Source organism: Hippichthys cyanospilos, chromosome 12 (assembly GCF_059441005.1).
Source record: "Hippichthys cyanospilos isolate Australia breed blue-spotted pipefish chromosome 12, RoL_Hcya_1.0, whole genome shotgun sequence".
NCBI classification, from domain to species: Eukaryota; Metazoa; Chordata; class Actinopteri; order Syngnathiformes; family Syngnathidae; genus Hippichthys; species Hippichthys cyanospilos.
In genome coordinates, this window is record NC_142380.1 from 8,977,862 (window position 1) to 8,997,053 (window position 19,192).

Consider the following 19,192-nt stretch of genomic DNA (forward strand, 5'->3'; position numbering starts at 1 on the left):
TATATATATATATATATATATATATATATATATATATATATATATATATATATATATATATATATATATATATATATACATATACATACAGTATATAAACACACATAATTTAAAAAAATGATTGTATGTGTTCAAATCAGCATCAAATGAAACCTTTGTCATTCGATTTGACTCCCGCGGTGAAACCTCCCGGTATATACGGTAAACACTTGCCAACGTTAAAAAACAAAAACCAGCAGGTCCTCCCTAAAATGCAGTGTAATTGCCGCGCCAACACCCGCAAAGAAAAGTGACAAAAGCAGTGTCGGAAAAGAGGTGATTAATTTGCCGGGGGAGGAAGCCGATGCCAATGTGAATCACGGTACGTTAGCGCAATTTAATTTCCCCCACCGATTCCCCGGGCCCTGTCTGCGGCGGCAGCGCGGCTCGCTGATTGGCCGAAGACGGGCCGGAGCTGAGCGGGTCACGCGGGGAAGGGGAGCGTGGATAGCTTAATTACGCGGCGGAGGCAGCAACTCCCAACATCCCCTGAAGCTTGTTTGCATGCTCACCTTAAATACATTAGTCCAAGGATCAGCGTGACAAGGTGGTCCTAATGAACCTCCCGTAAAATTTACAGTACCGCGCAAAAGCGGCGGGCCACCTCCAAGGTTTAACAATTCAGCGCAATGAGCCAAGCCCGCCTTTTGTTTTGGTTAAAAACGATGAAAGAACGTTGTGGTTTGTAGCTGAACAAGAACCAAGAGTCTCACAAACGTTTTTGAATAAGTTTCATGTCTCTGCCTTTATTGAAATAAAAATGATATTTTAAGAAATCTTCTTTTGAACCTGCAGGCACTGACTCACCAGGCCATTACCTGCCTGCTTTTGATCTCAGCTTTTTGCATGTGTCAAAATACATCACAAGGCAGTCCTAAAATAGTCCCCTTTTATAGCGCAAGGTATTAATATTCATATTCATCCATAATATATACAGAATTACCACAGAAGTGCCAATATGCGCTATAATCAGAGTGTAAAGAATACATCATTTGCATTAACGGTCCCAAAAGGAAAATGAGGAAAGGTGCAACTTCAGAAAAGCATTCTAAGAAATCAGCAATCCAAAACAAAAGGATGGAGGGCAGTAACCAATGAACTGAAAAGCATATGACGCGTGTTAGGAAAGTTTCAAGATTGGTATGTCAAAAGATGTATTTCAAATTCAAATGATCAACATGCGATTTGAACTTCTCTGAAACATGTTTTGTATTGTTAAGTCAACACACAAATCATATGTGACCATTTCAGGTCACAGGTTTTGCATTGGATCTCATTAGATGAGGTGGGTGTATAGAATGTGGCCTGTGAGGATACAAACACCTTCATCAACCTTGATCAAACAAGCGTGTCCGCACTAAAAATTTCAATGAGATAAAAACATGATGAAAGCCAACACCTGTGCATCCACTTCATTATTTATTTACCCACGCAATGTAGCTTGGGTTTGACATATCATAACCAGTCACACATTTGGAAATATTTTCAATTTAAAATGCTATCAAACATTAAGACGTAAAAAAAAAAAAAAATGAAGCTATGAGCCCTTAATGCACTCCTATGAACCGAAAGTCAATCCATGTCGTAAAGCATCATCCACATCATGAAGCTGATAGTTCCACATCACTTAAGGATGGCTCTTGCATTGAGTCGCATTAAACTATGTGGGTGTATGTTACGTGGCCAATGAGGTAAAACAATCTTAATGAGGTAAAAGTAGAGAGCAACACCCGCGCATCCACATCATTACTTACACATGTAGCTTGGGTTTGACATCTCGTAACCAGTCAAACATTTGGAAATGCTTTCAAATTCAAAATGTTACCAAAAGCATTAAGAAGTCAAATCAGTCATTTAAGGTCTTAAAGCATCAACCGCATCACAGTAGTGACAATTCCACATCATTTAAGGATAGCTCAATGAGGTAAACATGTGATAAAAGTAACACCTGTGCATGCCCATCATTACTTAGAGACCCACACGTGAAAACATTTTCAACTTCAAATGCTCACAAACACATTAAGGAGACAAATAAGTCATTCCAGGTCATAAAGCACCATCAGGATAGCTTTTGTATTGGATCTAATTAGACTATGCGGGAGTATATCATTTGGTCAACAAGGTTGCAAACCGCCATTGACCACGGCTTGTCTACGTTGAAATCTCAATGAGGTAAAACTTAACATCAACACCCGTACATGCACATCATTACTTACAAGGCCCCCCACATCCGGAAAGTGGTGGAAGTGTGTGTTGCGTGTATCCGAACGCGTTTTGAATGAGCAAAAGAAGATAATTACAGATGCGTGGCGTGGAGGAGTTAATGAGGAGCCAAAGCCTCCCATGATGCCCCTGTAATAATAAAAGATGAGTGAAAGAGAAGGAGGAGGAAGGCAGGCGGAAAAGATGGGAGCTGTCAGTTGGAAGAGGGCGCCGTGCCCTTTCGCTTCGCGTGCACTCGGGGCATGTCAACCAGAGAGGAGCCTTCCCAGAGGAGGCTTGTCTCCACGCTAATGAAGATGTGACAGAAGCAGAACCGCGGCACCGCAAAGAGGACCGACGATGATAACGAAGAACTCCCATAAAACTCGAGTGCTCCGACTCAAAACGGATTTGACGGACGTGACGTTAATGGAGGACGATCAAAGGGACCGGAGCGTACTCACCAGCGAGCTGGTGTAGCTGGGATCCGAGGTGTCCTCCTGCAGGTAGCGCGACAGGCCGAAATCCGACACTTTGCACACCAGGTTGCCGTTGACCAGAATGTTACGAGCGGCCAAGTCTCGGTGCACGTAGTTCATCTCAGAGAGATATTTCATGCCGGCCGAGATCCCTCGCATCATTCCCACCAGCTGGATCACCGTGAACTGGCCGTCGTTTTGCTGCAACGCAAAAGAGAGATTTTTATTAGCCCGGCTAACTTGGAGGCTAGCTTGCGAATGTGATTGTTTGAAAATGTCAAACAAAGAGTGTTTGGACGTTTTGGCAAGTACATTCAAATTCATTTTCAAATACATTCCGACGTATTTCGAAGTATACTTTAACGTATTTTCGAATGTAATTGAACATATTTGAAAACATGTTGAACATACTTTCATAAGTTTGCCTGTCAAAAACTGAAAATTCTCATACGTCGAAGCTATTTGAAAATGAACAGTGCACATCGGCAAACTTTTTCAGACATACTCGAAAGTACGTTGGAATGTATTTGAAAGTACATTCAGATGTGTTTTCAAATACGTTTGAACATACTTGTAAATACAACCGAATGTACTTGCAAATACATCCAAACATACTTGAATGCTAAACGTTAGAACAAAGCAATTGTTCCCATACTGCAAAAGGGAGTCGACGAGCAGAAACCCAGAAAAAGAAAATGCTATGTTTTTTGCAATTAGCTTCCAAATATGTTTGAATGTATTTGGAAGTACATTTGTTTGATCATATTTGAAAACATATTGAACTTCCTTGTAGGGACCTCCAACCATATTGGAAATATACTCGAACATCTATGTTAGTCGAAAACGGTGAATATTCTCTTTTGTCCAATTCATTTCAAAATTCAGTCCAAAAGAGTCAATTACTTTAGTATCTATGTAATCCATTACTTTAATACATAATTAAATAAAGTACCGTAAGTCATTAATAAACAAATACATGGGGTTGAATGTCGTAAGAAACTGAAACTAGTTCAAACCATAAATTAATTTCAACCTAATTACCATACAAGAAAAAAACAACACAAAAAAGAAAACAAGTTACTTTTTAAAAATTGTATGTGCTGTAGAAACTCTGAAGCATTTCATTGTATTTAACTAAAAATAACTTTAGGAATAGCGGACCATCTTCACATCCTTCAAATTGTTCACCGTTCACTTCTGGATTAGCTTTTCTCCTTTTAGCGTGCAAAGCCCAGTAGCCGTGCCCCAGTGCGAATGCTCCGTGGCGCTTTGAACACAGGAACAAATACGAGGGCGAAACAGATCGATGGAAACAAGTCGGAAGTGGCGGTTAGCAAAGCTGGCTTCAAAGAGCCCCTTAAAACCCGCCTGAGATCAAAGTGGCGCCGAGCAGTCGTCCGTCAGATTGAAGGAGAAAAAAAGGTGAGTCGAATTTTGATGACGTTTCTTAATACAAAACAATGAGCCTGAAGTTTAATCACCCAATCGTTAAACAATAGAGAATGTAAAAACAATGCGCATACAGTGGAATCTTATTTTTGAATGCCTTCAAGTGCGTTTACAGGAGTCAGGCAAAATGCCTTATTCCTTAAATAATTGTGATTTCATCTTCAAGTTGCAGAAATGTAGACCACCAATAATGGGATAACGTCTCCGCAATCGGAAATGATACATGAAACACCAAGCAAGAATATACGACCGAATCTTGCTTAACAGCTCTATCTTTTTTTCTATTGAACACAATCTAACAACGGAATGAATATTTGGCATCAAGAAATGTGCTAAAAATGTGTAAAAACTAACATTTATTTTCAAAGAGACCGCTCGTTGAGTAAACTCTACAAGCACTCGTGATACCTTAACACTAGTCCTATTTATGTCAGACTGCAATGCATTTCCGAAAACGTCCACTGTGAGATGCGTTAGACAGAAAACAATCCTGAAAACCAAAATTATATATTTAAAAAAAAAAAAAAAAAACACTGGAATGTCATCACGAAGAATCCTTAAAATAAGACAGCATGCACATTTGTTTGACTAGCATGAGCATAAATATGCGTTTTTAATCAAACATAAGCACGTACTTTTAGGAAAATTGTGCTTTGACAGTCATCTTGTACAACACAGAAGGCGCAATAGACATCATGACTTGATTTCGATTGGTAAAGTTTCATTTAATCTTTTCCCAGAAGTGACATAATCAAAATTTAGCATATTCATTGGTTTAATGACATAAATTTGTCATATTCTTGAGCGTGATGCTGAGGTCCAAGGGGGTTGACAAAGACCTCCTCTTTACCCTCCATGCATGCAAAAAAGGTTTAATAAGAAAATGAAACAGCAGATGCCGTATTTGTTCCTCTTGCTTTGAACCTGTCGGTTTATGGTTCAGTGTGGCTTTTCTGCAGTTTGTTTTTTTTTATTAATAGCCACCAGGGGGCAATCTCCCGGTAAACGAAGGAGACAGAAAATAAACTATCGAAAGTATTAGTTTTGAGTTTGAACCACAATTGTTCACCAGGGAAGGTAAACTTTGCGTAAATTGATGTTATAACCTGCAGTTTATTGTCCAGTGTGGCCAATAGATTTTCCATGAAATGTTTGTTGGTGCACCTTACATTTTGGTGCGGGTTATAGTCCGAAGAATATGGTAATTATTTTCAAAGAGGCAGTTTGTTGAGTCATATCTGCAAGCAGCCAATCATATTCTGCCCGTAGATAGACAATAATATCAGTTAGTGTAACTTTTTAACAACCCGGTAAACAGTCGAAATGGTTATTGGCGTAATATTCGCTAATTGTTATTCCAAAAAAGGATTTTTTTTTTCCGGACTTCAAATCTGATGGGGTTGAGCCTGTGAGGCATCAGAGCCAGCGAATGGAAAAAAAGTTGGACGCTTGTCGAAAATGGGGGCATTACTGCCAATTTTCTGAGCCAGGAGAGCCAGACAGACATGTTGTTTTCATAAGCAGGATGTTGAAAACGGGATTCAATCATTTCTCTCCCGTAGCAACTTGCGTTTGGTCAGACTGTCAAAATTCTTGAATGACTCTAATAATAATCAAATCAGCTTCTCACCCTTAAGAAGGAGTCAAGGGCTCCGTTCTCCATAAACTCCGTGACGATCATGACGGGTCGGCTCTTGGTGACCACTCCCTCCAGGCGGATGATGTTGGGGTGGTCGAACTGACCCATGATGGAGGCCTCGGACAGGAAGTCCCGCCTTTGCTTCTCGACGTAGCCCGCCTTCAGGGTCTTGATGGCGACGAAAATCTCCCTCTTACTGGGAAGTTTCAGACGGCCCTTGTAAACTTCGCCAAATTCACCTAGGGGTCAACGACAAATAACTTCTTGAGATCGATTTTCTTCCAGTTTTGTTTGTTACTCGAGTTTTGAGGGCCTGTAGTCATATGACACATACTAGTAGTACTTAGAGAGTTGTTGCCTGGCTACGGAAATCAAATTCAATAACTTGTTCAAGTCATTTCAGCAATGACCATCAACTTCAATACGTATCCTATAGATTGCGCTCGTCAATACAAATGAAATTCTTTAAAGTGACAGGCTAGGGTAATTCTGTAGCCGTATCACTTCCTCTCCCCACACTTGGCAAGAAGGACAATTTAAGAGGAGCTATAGCAGACGCAAACACCTTACTGGGTCTATTTTTACCTCAATAAAAGCGATTATGTGGCTCGAGAAAGCTATATATACATATATATACACATATATATATATATATATATATATATATATATATATATATATATATATATATATATATATATATATATATATATATATATATATATATATATATATATATATATATGAAATCATAATTTATCAGAAATAAATCAAATATACACCTCTTATCTCAGTCGTGTCGTTCGATTTTGTTTTAATTTGTTGATTCAAAACTTTGTTTTATTAAATTTCAAAGATAGTTTGTGATATAATGATAAGATAATTAAGCAGCCCTGATCACTCGAAAACAAAGAAACCAAACGTCATTACATCCTGTAATTTCTAAGAATGGTCAAACATATTTGAAGTTAACTATAATCAGAAAAGCAGTGGACACGTGGGGCAGGAGCAATTTCTAATGCAATTACGGTATTTCCCACGGTGGCTGGCCTATTTTCAGCTGATGTCCATGGGCGCCCCTGATTGGCTGCCTTTGCAACCTTGACTAAATTCTGTGTTACTATAGAGACGTAAACATAATACAGAAAACGACAGAGCGGGCATACCTGCGCCAATGACCTCTTCAATTTTAACGGTGGAGACATCAATCTCCTTGGCAAACTCGTGGACGGCTTCGTTGGGGTCTTCGTACGTGAAGGGGTCGATGTAGATCTTCATCCCTGGGGAGCCTGAGAAGTGGGTCGGGCAGCCCAGTGGTGAGGGGCAGTTAGACATGTCGGCTCGCAAAGAGAGTTCTAGAACAGCGAGAAGAAACCCCATCTATTTTTTTTCTCCATTTGGCTGATGTGTCGTGTTAATGGCTGACGAATGCAATTGACCTGAAGGTCGGAACTACAATTGTGACACGGCAGCGCTTCCTGTCACCGCAAGCTTTTAACTCTATTAACGAGGACAACTAAACTTGATATACGCTTGGTCGTAAGATAAATGAAATGATGGAAATGGTTATTACAGCACACATCTGAGAAATTAAATAGTCGCCGTGGAATGTCAAAAAGGCACTTTCAGGTCCGTGTAAAGATCAAAACTGAATGTTGATCGGAGACGGAGAAATTAACACCAAGAACCTCGCTCTCATTTGTGGTATTCTTACAACTAATTGAAATAGACAAAGTTCATTCCTGGATAACAGTAATTATTATGAAACATCACTTTATAATAAAAAAATTTAGAATGGTGGTTTTCAACCTTTTTCGAGCTGAGGCACACTTTTATCTTGAGGCACACCACCAGCTGAAAATATGAAACTCTGTAGTCTATAAATACCAAGCAACCTTTACAGTAACCCTTTATCGCTAACCCTTTTTAAGCTACGACCTTTTGATATAGTGAAACGAAAATAGAACATTTTATTGGTGCTGAATAAATTACCAATATAAAGTTTTAAATAAACACTGTTTAACACCCTTTAAGATCTCGTCTCAAAGTACTGTGCTGCCACCTATTGGCGAATAGTATGTATTACATGATTATGCTGCAACACAATGCTCTCACAGACAACAACTATGTTTCCAAAAATGACAGGAAAATAAATACATAATATGAAATTGGACATTTTCTCACGGCACACCTGACTATATCTTGTGAAAAAATACTGCGCCGCAGCACAATCTTCGCTCCTTAATCTTTAGGGTACCACGACTTCGGAAATTCCACTGTATGAGTAAAACTAGATATCAACAGGAACGAAGGAATAGACGAGGGGGGTCGCACAGCCAACGAACGCACTGTTTTTTTTTCCAAGCCGCTACGCCTCCCCTTGCAGTCCCTCAACTTTAATAGCGCTCAAACCAATTTTGCCCAGGGCCTTTTCCTACAAGCTCATAAAGAGATAAAAACCGCCGCGCCATCAAACTTGCTCTCCGTGCCACTCGGCGATAGCTAAGTGCAGTTCCCCGGACCCGCAAACGAAATGGCAGAATCTCCTCGCCGGCACTTGTAAACACATTCAATACCCGGCGCTCCAAGACGGACATAACCGTAAACAAGCAGATGTCAAATCATCATTTCTACAGTGGCGCCCGAGGCGGACCTCTTCCGCCGAGTGGAAAAACCTTGGCGGGCATGATTGGAATGAACCCGTCTCCATCAAGTCAATTTGTGGCCTTTTCATTTGCATAACACAGGCGGCGATGGAGGGGTCCCGAGAGATAGCGAGGGGATGAGGTCTGCTCTTGGAAGGATCAAGGTAGCTCACCTCCATCTTCACTTAAAGCCCGCTCTGCTTACGGCTCTAATTGCCTTGAACCCTGGCTGTGTGAACCTAATTGCTCATTAGAGATTCCATTCAGATTAGATTCAAGGTAATCCATTAGAGGCTTTATAGCTGGGCATTCCATAAAAAGGCTTTCGTTTATTGGCGTTGCCAAGCTGCGGCAAGTTAGGGACTCCATCTATCAAGCTGCTTGCATCTCAAGGAACATATGGGGCCACAATCAAATATACAGCATCCCGCACATGCATGCGCGTTTTTGTGCAAATACATAAGAGCAGCCCATTATTTTCCAGTTTCCATTTCTAAACACCACTTTCATATATTATTCAAAAACGAACAGCGTGGTGTTATCCGGACTCATCTTTTTTATGGCCGTTTCATAAAAGAAACAGCTATTTTCTTCAATATTTCACCAGTCCCTCATCTGAGTGTGTGAAGCAAATGCATCCAAAGCGACACCCTATTTTTACGCAGCCTTAAAAGCAACAGTTCCTTCGAGACGCTGGTTAACGGCGGCTGCGGCAAAAACGACGAGGGCTTGCTCTCACTCATGACATGAACTGATAACTATTACCAATTAGATGGAGGAATAAAGAAATAATAAAATATAATAAAAGTAATAAACAAAAAATCTCATGATGTTTTGAATAAAATAGTCGGTTACAGGGCTATGAATAACAGTTAACTGAACACTCAAGCATTTAATTTGGACCAGTGTCCTGCATCTAGCCTGCTATGAGTTAACCCTACTCATTTAGTAAATGGCCCAAATGCACTGACAAATCAACTGCACCATAGTTGTGGTTAGATTAACTTTATATGCAAATGCACAATTCAATTAATGGTAAAACATTTTGTGCACAAATCTGAATACTGAGGGCCTGTACTACCTAGCTACATTGGATAGTTAGGGAAGCAAAACACTAGAAGCAGCGATGTGTATGATTTAGTATAGTATTTTCTTGAAGGCCATGAAACTGTTTACCTAATATTGGAATTGAGGGGTTTGCATTTCCAAAGCAATTTGACAGTCATTTATCAGATGCACGCTGCTTTAAAAGATTAGTGAATGCATTCGGGTCTTGTTTATGTGGCACACAATTTAAATGTATAAATAAATGAAATCACCACAAAATAATGTAACCAATAATACCTGTCCAGCTTGCCAGCTAGCTAAATAAATAGCTGTCCAGCTAAAAACATAAATCGCCAGCTAGTTGGGTAGCTAGGATACATGGCTGAATAAATAGCTAGCTAAATACATAGCTAACTAAATAACTTGATGGGTGTTTTTTAATTATTAGCGAATGCACGTTGCTTTTATTTGTAGCACACTGAAGAATCCATGAATAAAACACAAAATTAACTTTACCAATAATAATTAAACTGTCTAGCTCATTAGCTCGCCATAGCTGTGTAGCTAGCTTGTTGGCTGGCAGGCTAGCAAGATAAATATGAAGCTACTTGGCTAGCTCACTAAATGAATAGCTAAATAAAAAGCAAAAAGATAGATAGATAGATAGATAGATAGATAGATAGATAGATAGATAGATAGATAGATAGATAGATAGATAGATAGATAGATAGATAGATAGATAGATAGATAGATAGATAGATAGATAGATAGATAGATAGATAGATAGATAGATAGATAGATAGATAGATAGATAGATAGATAGATTCAACTTGCTTCAAGCATTTTGCCTTGCATTAGTCAGCCATTTGATGCAACATTTTGTCTCTTTTTTCCACTTTATTTGGAAATTATCTGACCGGGAGTAGACATGTGGAGAGCTCTGATTCAAGATATTGAGTCACAGTGTGTAGAATGCATTATTTAAGACACTGCTGAGGTTTGTGGCATATCTAACAAAATTAGCGTTTGCTTTTGTAGGCCACACAAACAGCACCTGACTAATCGGTAGAAATGACCCCGCAAATAACCTGCATTTCTAAATGTGCATAATCTTTTTTGACACAGAGCTAGGCTAAAAAATGTAGTTGGCGTGTGTGGTAAAAAAGGCGCCTGATTGAGAAGCCGGCACATTTTTCGAAATTTTACCCAAAACAATTGCTTGAGCGTCTCTTTTATATCATTGCACTGAATACTGTAATTACCAAACTGTCAGTCCCATCTGAGAGGAGAGTAAAAGACAACAATGCATTATGGGATGGGTGTGTTGCGGGGGAGGAGGGTACGCCTGAATGTCTTCATTGTGGAATAAAAAATGAATAGGATCTCTTATCAGCAAATTGACGCCTTTGATGATTGATGACTTCGATTCATCTACTGTCTTCATGGCATTTCGGTCAGGGCTCTTCTGGCCCGATGAAGCTTTAATGAGTCCTGCTCGCTGTAGCCGTGCAACAAATTACGTGTTGGAAACACTGCAGCGCCAGTCTCCACAAAGCTCTATCCCCCCGAGTGAGCTCCTGTGCAGACAGCGAGGTCGGCAGTACACACGCTTTTTATTGGAAGCACAAAACTGTTTGGTGGCTTTTTGTGTGTTTTGGAGCTGTGTGTATCCTCCAGGCTTAATCCTAGTCAGAGTCAGGGGAGTGCTTATGACATGACGTACTCACAGGCACAGTAAAGCCTTGAGAGATAACTGTCTGTCAGCGTCATCGCCGCAAAGAAAGGTGAATGTATTTTTACAGCAGTGGCTGCTTTTGAGTAACGTCTACCTCACAGGTAAATTTGCACAAGACCGATCTGTCTATTGTGCTTAGTACAACCGAGTTCCACAAATATTTGGAGATATTGCATGTGCCTGCTAGAATACTGACTGAAAAAAAATGACGTGGAAAGCTATTGAATGAAAGTAAATCTTGTGGAATGATGTGGAAAAGTATGGGATGATGTGAAATGATGTTGAAAGGAATTGAAATCTGTGGAATAATATCAGGTGATATAGAATGGTTTGTAATGATGTGGAATTGTATTTGATTTTGTCTGTAAATTGAATGATAATTATGAAAGTATGCATATCTTGTTGAAAAATTTAGAATTGTTATATTATATGGAATCACATAGAACAATTTTGAATGAACTGAAATCATGAAATGATGTGGAATGGTATGGATGTGAAATGATACTGCAAATATGTTGAAAGGTATGGAATGATATGGAAACATATACAATTATTTGTAATTAAGTGTATGTGGTAATTGGAATGATACTCAGGAAAAATATTCCATATGTTGAAGAGAATGGTGGAATGATAAATAAAGATATTTATTATAATTAGGTGTTAAATTAAATGATGTGAAATGACACTGGACAAGATGGAATGATGCTAAATACATGGATGTGATGTCTAAAGAATAATTTGTAATGATATAGAATTCTACTGATCGTGAATGTGAAATTGAGTAATGGCTGGTATGTTCGGGAGAAACGTAGAAGGGAATGGTGTGGAATAATATACTGCAGAATAATTTGGATATATACTGTGATAAACATGGACTTATTGGTATGTGGAATCTGAGGGTGTCTTTTAAATTATTCCTGCAATGAACTGAGCGAGTAAAATATTTGGAATTTTCGATTGGAATGATGCGAATCTGTTTCGTCAAAACAGAGACATAACGGAGAATAAATGTCCAAACTTTTGCTGGAAAAACTCAAATTGTGAGGAAAACTAAATATTGTTCGAATGAAGAAAATAGTAGCTCGCATGGTTCATTTAAGTTCAAATGATGTGAATCTGTCAAATGTCGATACATAAGCATTAAAAAAAAGTAAGGAGCTGAAATATAATATTAAATGGTGGAGAATAACCATGGAAGACTACAATCACCCACCAATCACCCACCAAACATATCATTTTTGGCACAGGTCTTGTGTACTGATAATGGACTTACCTCTTCCCGTATTGTAATGTTGCAGCTTATCACTGTAGACGGCCTCCTTGGTGTAGGCCCTTTTCCTAACGGATCAACCAGGAGACAAGAGAAGCAGAGCAACGGTGAGGAGATGAAAGATGCTGTAAACAAGGATAACTCAAATGCCGTCCAATGAAACACTGCAATGGAATCCGTTGCAAGGGGGCGGGAGGCTGGGGAGGGTAAAAGGTCCGCCATGCTAATTGAAGTTCATGAAAATGAGCTGAGTTTTAATTAGATCTCGATAGGATCACTCGGCTTTTCATGTTTAGGCTGCCGCGCCAACAAAAGAGCCCGGCCTCTTTTGTGGAGGCTCAAAGTTGCGCGCGGCTCAGCAGAAAATGTGACCTTCAAATATCTAAAGCAAGGGCGCCTGAGCGCTGTGACAAAGTGACCGGCTAATGCCAAATTAAATCAGCTCCACTTCACTAACAAGGCAAAAGTTGGAACAGTTTAACTTCTCTACGGAAACACGCAGCGTTATGGAATACGCTTGCTTGCATTTCTGCAATATAACAAGCTTATTTGCATGTATTTATGTACCAAGTACTTTCCAGGGATATGATTATCAATATGACTGCAGGCGGGTATGGATTATATTATGGGGGGAAAAATACACTTTTGACACCTTAATGCAAAGCGAGGTTGTCATGTACAGTCCCACGATCGGCGGTATTACTATTAATTTAGTCTTACATGAGATTCATTCATAGTTACGAGCGTACCCCCGCATTTCTTTCAATGCCCCGGAGAATTGTGCACGGTGGTGGAGGAAAAACAGCATTAATAAAACACTAAACGGTGGCTAGATTTCCTTCCGAGGAGGAGGATAAACATTTGCACCGCTTACAGGCAGAGGTGGGCAGTCTGTCGGGACCGACGTCCACGTCTAAGCAAAGACGACGAGTGAGATTTCCTTCGTCTTTGTGAATCAGTCCATCAATGATGGACGCCGATTTTGCCGATGAATGACGGAACAGCAAATATTTGTGAAATCCCCAACTTAGGCGTTGACAAATTGACGATGGAAATGTGGGTAAAATAAAAGAACGGACCTATGATTGCAGTTTGGCTTGACTCGGGAAAAAAGTGACGGACTGATGATGACGGAAGGGATCCAAAGATGCCAAGGGATAACAAACAATCGGCCAGCAAATATTCATAAAATGGCCATCAACGCTTAGAGGAAATGCTGGTTACCTGCTGCACACGATCGAGATGGCAACGAGCGAAACAATGAAAACCACTCCTGCAGCCGCCGATCCCGCAATTAGAGGAAGTTGCTCCCTTAGCTCCGATTTGAAGTCATCTAAAGACAAAAAAAAAAAGTCAGGTGTGGAAACTACATTTTATTGCTATGTTTTATTGTAGAACATTTTAGGAGGAATTAAACATTTTTAAATGATCAAAAAAAAATCCAGAAGAAAAATGGAATTGTTCTCTGCTGTTATCATACTCTTATGAATCAGGAAAAACTCTGTATGATTTGTTGAAAGTTTGCAATTTAATTCGTATAGACTCAGCCTACTCATTTGTGCCCCCTGTAGTGGACATTTGCCTTGTCTATATCTTTTGAGTCATTGAGCTACCTGACTAAGTCCTAGTGTCCCCAGGAGAGGACATCATGGCCTTTCCAATGATGTCTCATGTGTTTGGCTGGGATGCAATTCACTTTGCTGTCTCGCTAAGACAAAATGGACACAGTGGACACAAATGAAGAGGCTGGCTCTCAGAAGGAAATCGGGTCCTTGTCACAGTGCTGCTTGACAAAAGTTAATATAAGAAAACACACACACACACACACACACACACAAAACTCACAACTTGCCCATTTTAAAGGGCATGCGTGTGTGTTAGTCTTTTTGGCGTGAGAGTGCGTCCTTTGTGCGTGTGGAACGGCTCGCCTGGGTGTCTGACGGCTAAGGAAAACATACAGATGTCTCAGCTGAGAGGCGTAAAGTGAAATCCGGCAAGCTTTCACAGCGCTGAGCGACAGGTTGTGTTTGATAAACTGAGACCGGGCGACAAAGAACAGCGAGGCGCCGTGCGACTGATGCAGGAAAAAAAAATACTGACAAGGAGGCCCTCATCTTTCAATATTGGCATAGCTGTAAAATAAACTACAGTTTGGAATGCTGTTTTGCAAGGTTTTGTAACAAGAGATATCGTACATAAAACCCTCAACCACCAGGGGAAGAAAAAGTCGACACACCCATGCCAGGATTATGTGATGTGAAAAAAAAACAAAAACACAACAAAAACAATATAAAACAATTCAGAACTTCCTTCCTCATTAATGTGACTTTAACAGGTAAAATGTAGTCAAAAATGGACAACTTGGATCATGTAGTTTTTGCACAAGTGTGCACAGGAATGTAGTCATTATGCTTAAGCTGTTCTATTATGCTTTTGCTTAAATATTTTTAGTCACATCTTATGATGTTAGCCAAAAAAACAAAAAAAATGGTTGAGGGTTGCTGAAATAATATATATATATATATATATATATATATATATATATATATATATATATATATATATATATATATATATATATATATATATATATATATATATATATATATATATATATATATATTTATTTATTTCTTTATTACATTGATTTGGACATTTTCATATCCGAGCCTGGCTGACTAAAGTTATCATATTCTCATGAGACCCAGCTTATTCATTTGTGTCCATCGCTGTGTCCATTTTGTCTCAGCAATAAAACAAAGTGAATAGCCTGCCACCCAAACACATGAGACATCAATGTAAAGGCCTTCGAATTATCAAACAAAGACTTATTAGGGAAGCTATAAGTAGCCAAAAGATATAGACCAAAAACTAATGTCCATCGCAGTGGACACCAATGAATAGGCCTGGGTCTCATCTGCGAAGATTGTTCTTGTTCACATCGTCCCACAACGAAAAAAAAAAAATCACAATTTTTGCACACTGAATGCCAATCATCTCGTGAAGCTTACTCTCAGTGTACCACAAAAGGATGAAAAAAAAAAAAAGACGAAGGCGATCCTTGAAGCGATGCGTGGGAGCCGGCCGAGACGCACGAGGACACTGTGTGACAGACGCCGCGCACTCTTTCAGCCGGCACATTTATCAAGCAAGGGTGTGAAGGGTGTCGCCGCCACTCCGGCACGCAAGCGACCGTTTGCTTTTTGATGTACACGGGTCGACGGGGGTCGAGACAGATCGTCTCTTTGCTAGAGTCGAGACGGGAGAAAATCACAGTCTGACCTGTTCAGTTGTAAACCGGCGCCATTTGCAATCAGTTAGCGTTCAGCTGAGACATCGAGTCACCTTAGCGGTGCGGAAATAACGTTTTTTTTTCAGCATGGCTGTCAATCAAAGTGCCGGAGGATGTGTTTGACAAGGACACTTAATGGGGGTTTACGGTTGCAAAGGGGTGCAACGTTTCTGTTAACTCTGCAATAAAAAAGATCATGCAGCATCAAATTCAAGCACATTTAATTTATAAGCGGAACTGACAAATGTTTGTTTAATAGAATAATCACTTTCTTCAATGAGGAACAAAAACATGAATGCCGAGTTAAAAAGCCCTCATTCCCCCAACTCGACGCATTCAAAATGCTTTAAAAATACTAACTAAAGTTCAATTTTAAATGTTAAATGAGAAGAGCACTCAACCTTCAGATAAGTCTCAAAAATGTATGTATAGATTCAGATCAAATAAAAGCTTCTTTCATGAAGCGACACAAGCCTAGCTTCTATGTTTTTGTTTCTCTTTCAAGGCAATGGACTCCTCATAATTGACTGTTGCATGCAATCTGGTTAGTTTTTAGTCAGTGGGAAAAATGATTGCTTTCTGCAAATTTTATAATGACTAATATCGGTCGATTTGTTTGTCAGACCCTAATGTAAAATCCTCAAAGGGTCATAATTGATGAAATTAGGTTAAGAAATTGGGATGCACCAAATTTTAGGGTACGCAAAAGAGCCGAAAAGTGCTTTTTTTTGTCCAATATGTCCGAATATGGATGTTGCAATGACCCGAAAACCAGAAAGCGTGTGTCTGAATTTCACATGAGCACACAGTAGAAAGAAAAGCGCATTGCTTAGGAGGCAACTACTGAAAAGCATTTAAGCAGGTCAAGAAACATTTTGAGCCAGAAAATGCATCACAGGTCAGAGGTCCCGGGTTTTATTCAGGCCCAGGCCTTCCTGTTTGGAGTTTGCCTGTTCTCCCTGTGCCCCTTTTCTACAGGTACCCCGGTTTTCCTCCCACAAGTGGTAAGAAAATTGGACACCCCAAATTGTCCTTAGGTGTATTTGTGAGCGCGAATAGCTGTTGGTCTCTGTCTGTCCTGCGATTGGCTGGCAACCAGTTCAGGGTGTTCCCTGCCTACTGCCCAAAGACAGCTGACAGCAAGCCTGCGACCCACGTGAGGACCAACACTTAGAGTAAGAAAATTCAGCGATGGATGGAACTTTTTCTACATTCATTTCATAACTAGTTTCACAGGTTCCTGCATATCTTTGAACCCGCTTCTTTTTTTCTTTTTAATCTGTTGAGCCTCCTCTTCATGGCCGCCCCTGCAAAATCTCATCAACTACTAATCACTGCACTCCAATGTTGGAATGGTTGGGTAAAAAACCAATTAGCTTAGCAGTGTGGATCAAGCACAGTTAGCTGCACAAACAAAAAACATCCTGCTTTCTACATAAAACACACACACATGCAGACACACACTCTTGAGAGGAAATCATCTTTGCTGTGGAAACACAAGTGCAATTGAACGCTACGCTCCGCATCAATCTCACCAACTATTAATACCGCAATAACAAACACAATCTGAGGCGGCAAGTGTTGGTGTGTGCAAATGAGAGCGGGTGTGTGTGTGGTTTTTTTTAATACTGGCTTGAGGATCCTTACCATCTGTGAGGGTCTGGAAGCACATCTTGCTGCTGTATTTGCCAAAACCAGCCACGGTGCGCGCCCGCACCTGCACCACGTAGACGGTGCCCGAGCGCAGGCCTTCCACACGGGCCGTGTTGGTTTGGCTCCGCAGGATGGTAGAATTAATCTCCGCGTGGTCCTGAAAGCAGGTATAAAACTATATTAGGGAGAGGGAAAAAAAGAAAAAAAATCCAAATCCAAAAAAAGCCTTTCCAGGAAAGCGCAAGCTGTTCCTACAGGCCTGTTTTTCTCAATTATATTTCGCAAAGAAGAAAAAAGTAATACAAATCATCTTTTAACTACTTTTAGAGTGCTTATACACAGTTGTGTAGTGGGGATTTTTTTAAGTGGGTGTACACGATTCTGGGATGTTCTATATATACATACAGAACATCAATCATAGGCTACAACACCAGTTGAACTAACGTTAAATTTAATGTTTTACTACTCCAAAATAATCACAGGCCAACGCTATTAAGCAAAACTCGAACCGAAATAAAAATTGAACGTGAAGTGGGGGGACGGCGTACCCCCGCCTACCACGCCCACTACACCCCTGCTTATACATGTTACAGGTTAGTCTAAAACTGAAAGAAATAACTAAATGCATTAAAGTGCCTGCCAATCCCTATTTTAATGCATCTACACTTCTCATGGCAAAAACAAAGCCTTTTCCCTGCCCCTGGAATCCCTGAGGACTGCTACAAAAGGAGCATTAAGTGCTTATTGCATAGCTTCATTCCTAAAGTATCACACACAAAGATGATAGTAGCACATAATTAACACTTTTACAGAGCAGCTTTGTGCATTTATCTCTTTAGATGTGCTTTATAAGACACTTTAATTACTGCAATATGCTTCGCTACTACATGCATTGTTTATCGAGGTGTAGTTGGAAACAGCTTTAATAGATGTGCTTTATCAGGCGAGAAAGCATACTGACTGCCTAACATACTGTTTAGTTAGTGGTTGAGACATTTAGAGCAAAGAGAAATCATGATGATCATGCAATATGAACATGAAAAGCATCACCATGAAGACCCAGACAATCTTAATTTGGATCGACACCTTTATGGTGCAACAACACTCATGTGTACAATATGTGTGAATTGGAATCAGGATTGCCGCATAATCTCGTTTCGCGAATGCCCCAGTTTTTACGCGATTCAGCATTCATGATTTTCCTTTCATCGATTTTGTTTAACAATACAATATATATATATATATATATATATATATATATATATATATATATATATATTTAAATGTCTGTTTGTATTTTATATAATTTGAAACACACACAGTTTTCCCTCATTTTTCGCAGTTAATGGGGACCGGAAGCGCCCATGATAACTGTATTCCACAAAGTAGGATTTAATTATGCTTGCTATAAATCCCACCAAAAGACCCACTAAAATTTCCAAAGACATTTATTTTGACCAACCTTGTATGAGTCTTGCCTGGCAAACTGCATTCTTTGTTATTGCTGATGAAAGCATGTGTTGTGGAATTTCAAGATTCAAGAGTTTTGCATATGCATAGTAATACCACACAATGAAATTCTTATTCTGTTCACTTCCCTGTGCAGACTATGTTACATAATCAAGCAAATAATAAGGCAGGCAATAAAACAAACAAACACACAAAATAACATTAATAGAGCAATAAGGCAGTGGAATACACCTTGCTTTATATTGAACTTTTTTTTACATATTGGCTCCTCA

General features: G+C 39.6%; 1 protein-coding gene across 3 annotated transcripts in view; it reads right to left on the minus strand.

Annotated features, from left to right (window-relative positions):
* The window catches only part of ephb1 (EPH receptor B1), a 168,569-nt gene that overhangs the window by 20,995 nt on the left and 128,382 nt on the right, over positions 1 to 19,192 (minus strand). For 2 of the 3 annotated variants that reach the window (XM_088428902.1, XM_088428901.1), the window contains exons 7-12: positions 17,445 to 17,607; positions 13,730 to 13,838; positions 12,509 to 12,573; positions 6,975 to 7,163; positions 5,800 to 6,047; positions 2,706 to 2,921 (exon numbers count right to left, since the gene is read on the minus strand). In XM_088428902.1, coding sequence (XP_088285028.1) covers positions 2,706 to 2,921; positions 5,800 to 6,047; positions 6,975 to 7,163; positions 12,509 to 12,573; positions 13,730 to 13,838; positions 17,445 to 17,607 — 990 coding nt within the window. The remainder of the gene's footprint in view (positions 1 to 2,705; positions 2,922 to 5,799; positions 6,048 to 6,974; positions 7,164 to 12,508; positions 12,574 to 13,729; positions 13,839 to 17,444; positions 17,608 to 19,192) is intronic. The other variant, XM_088428903.1, reaches the window with a different exon arrangement.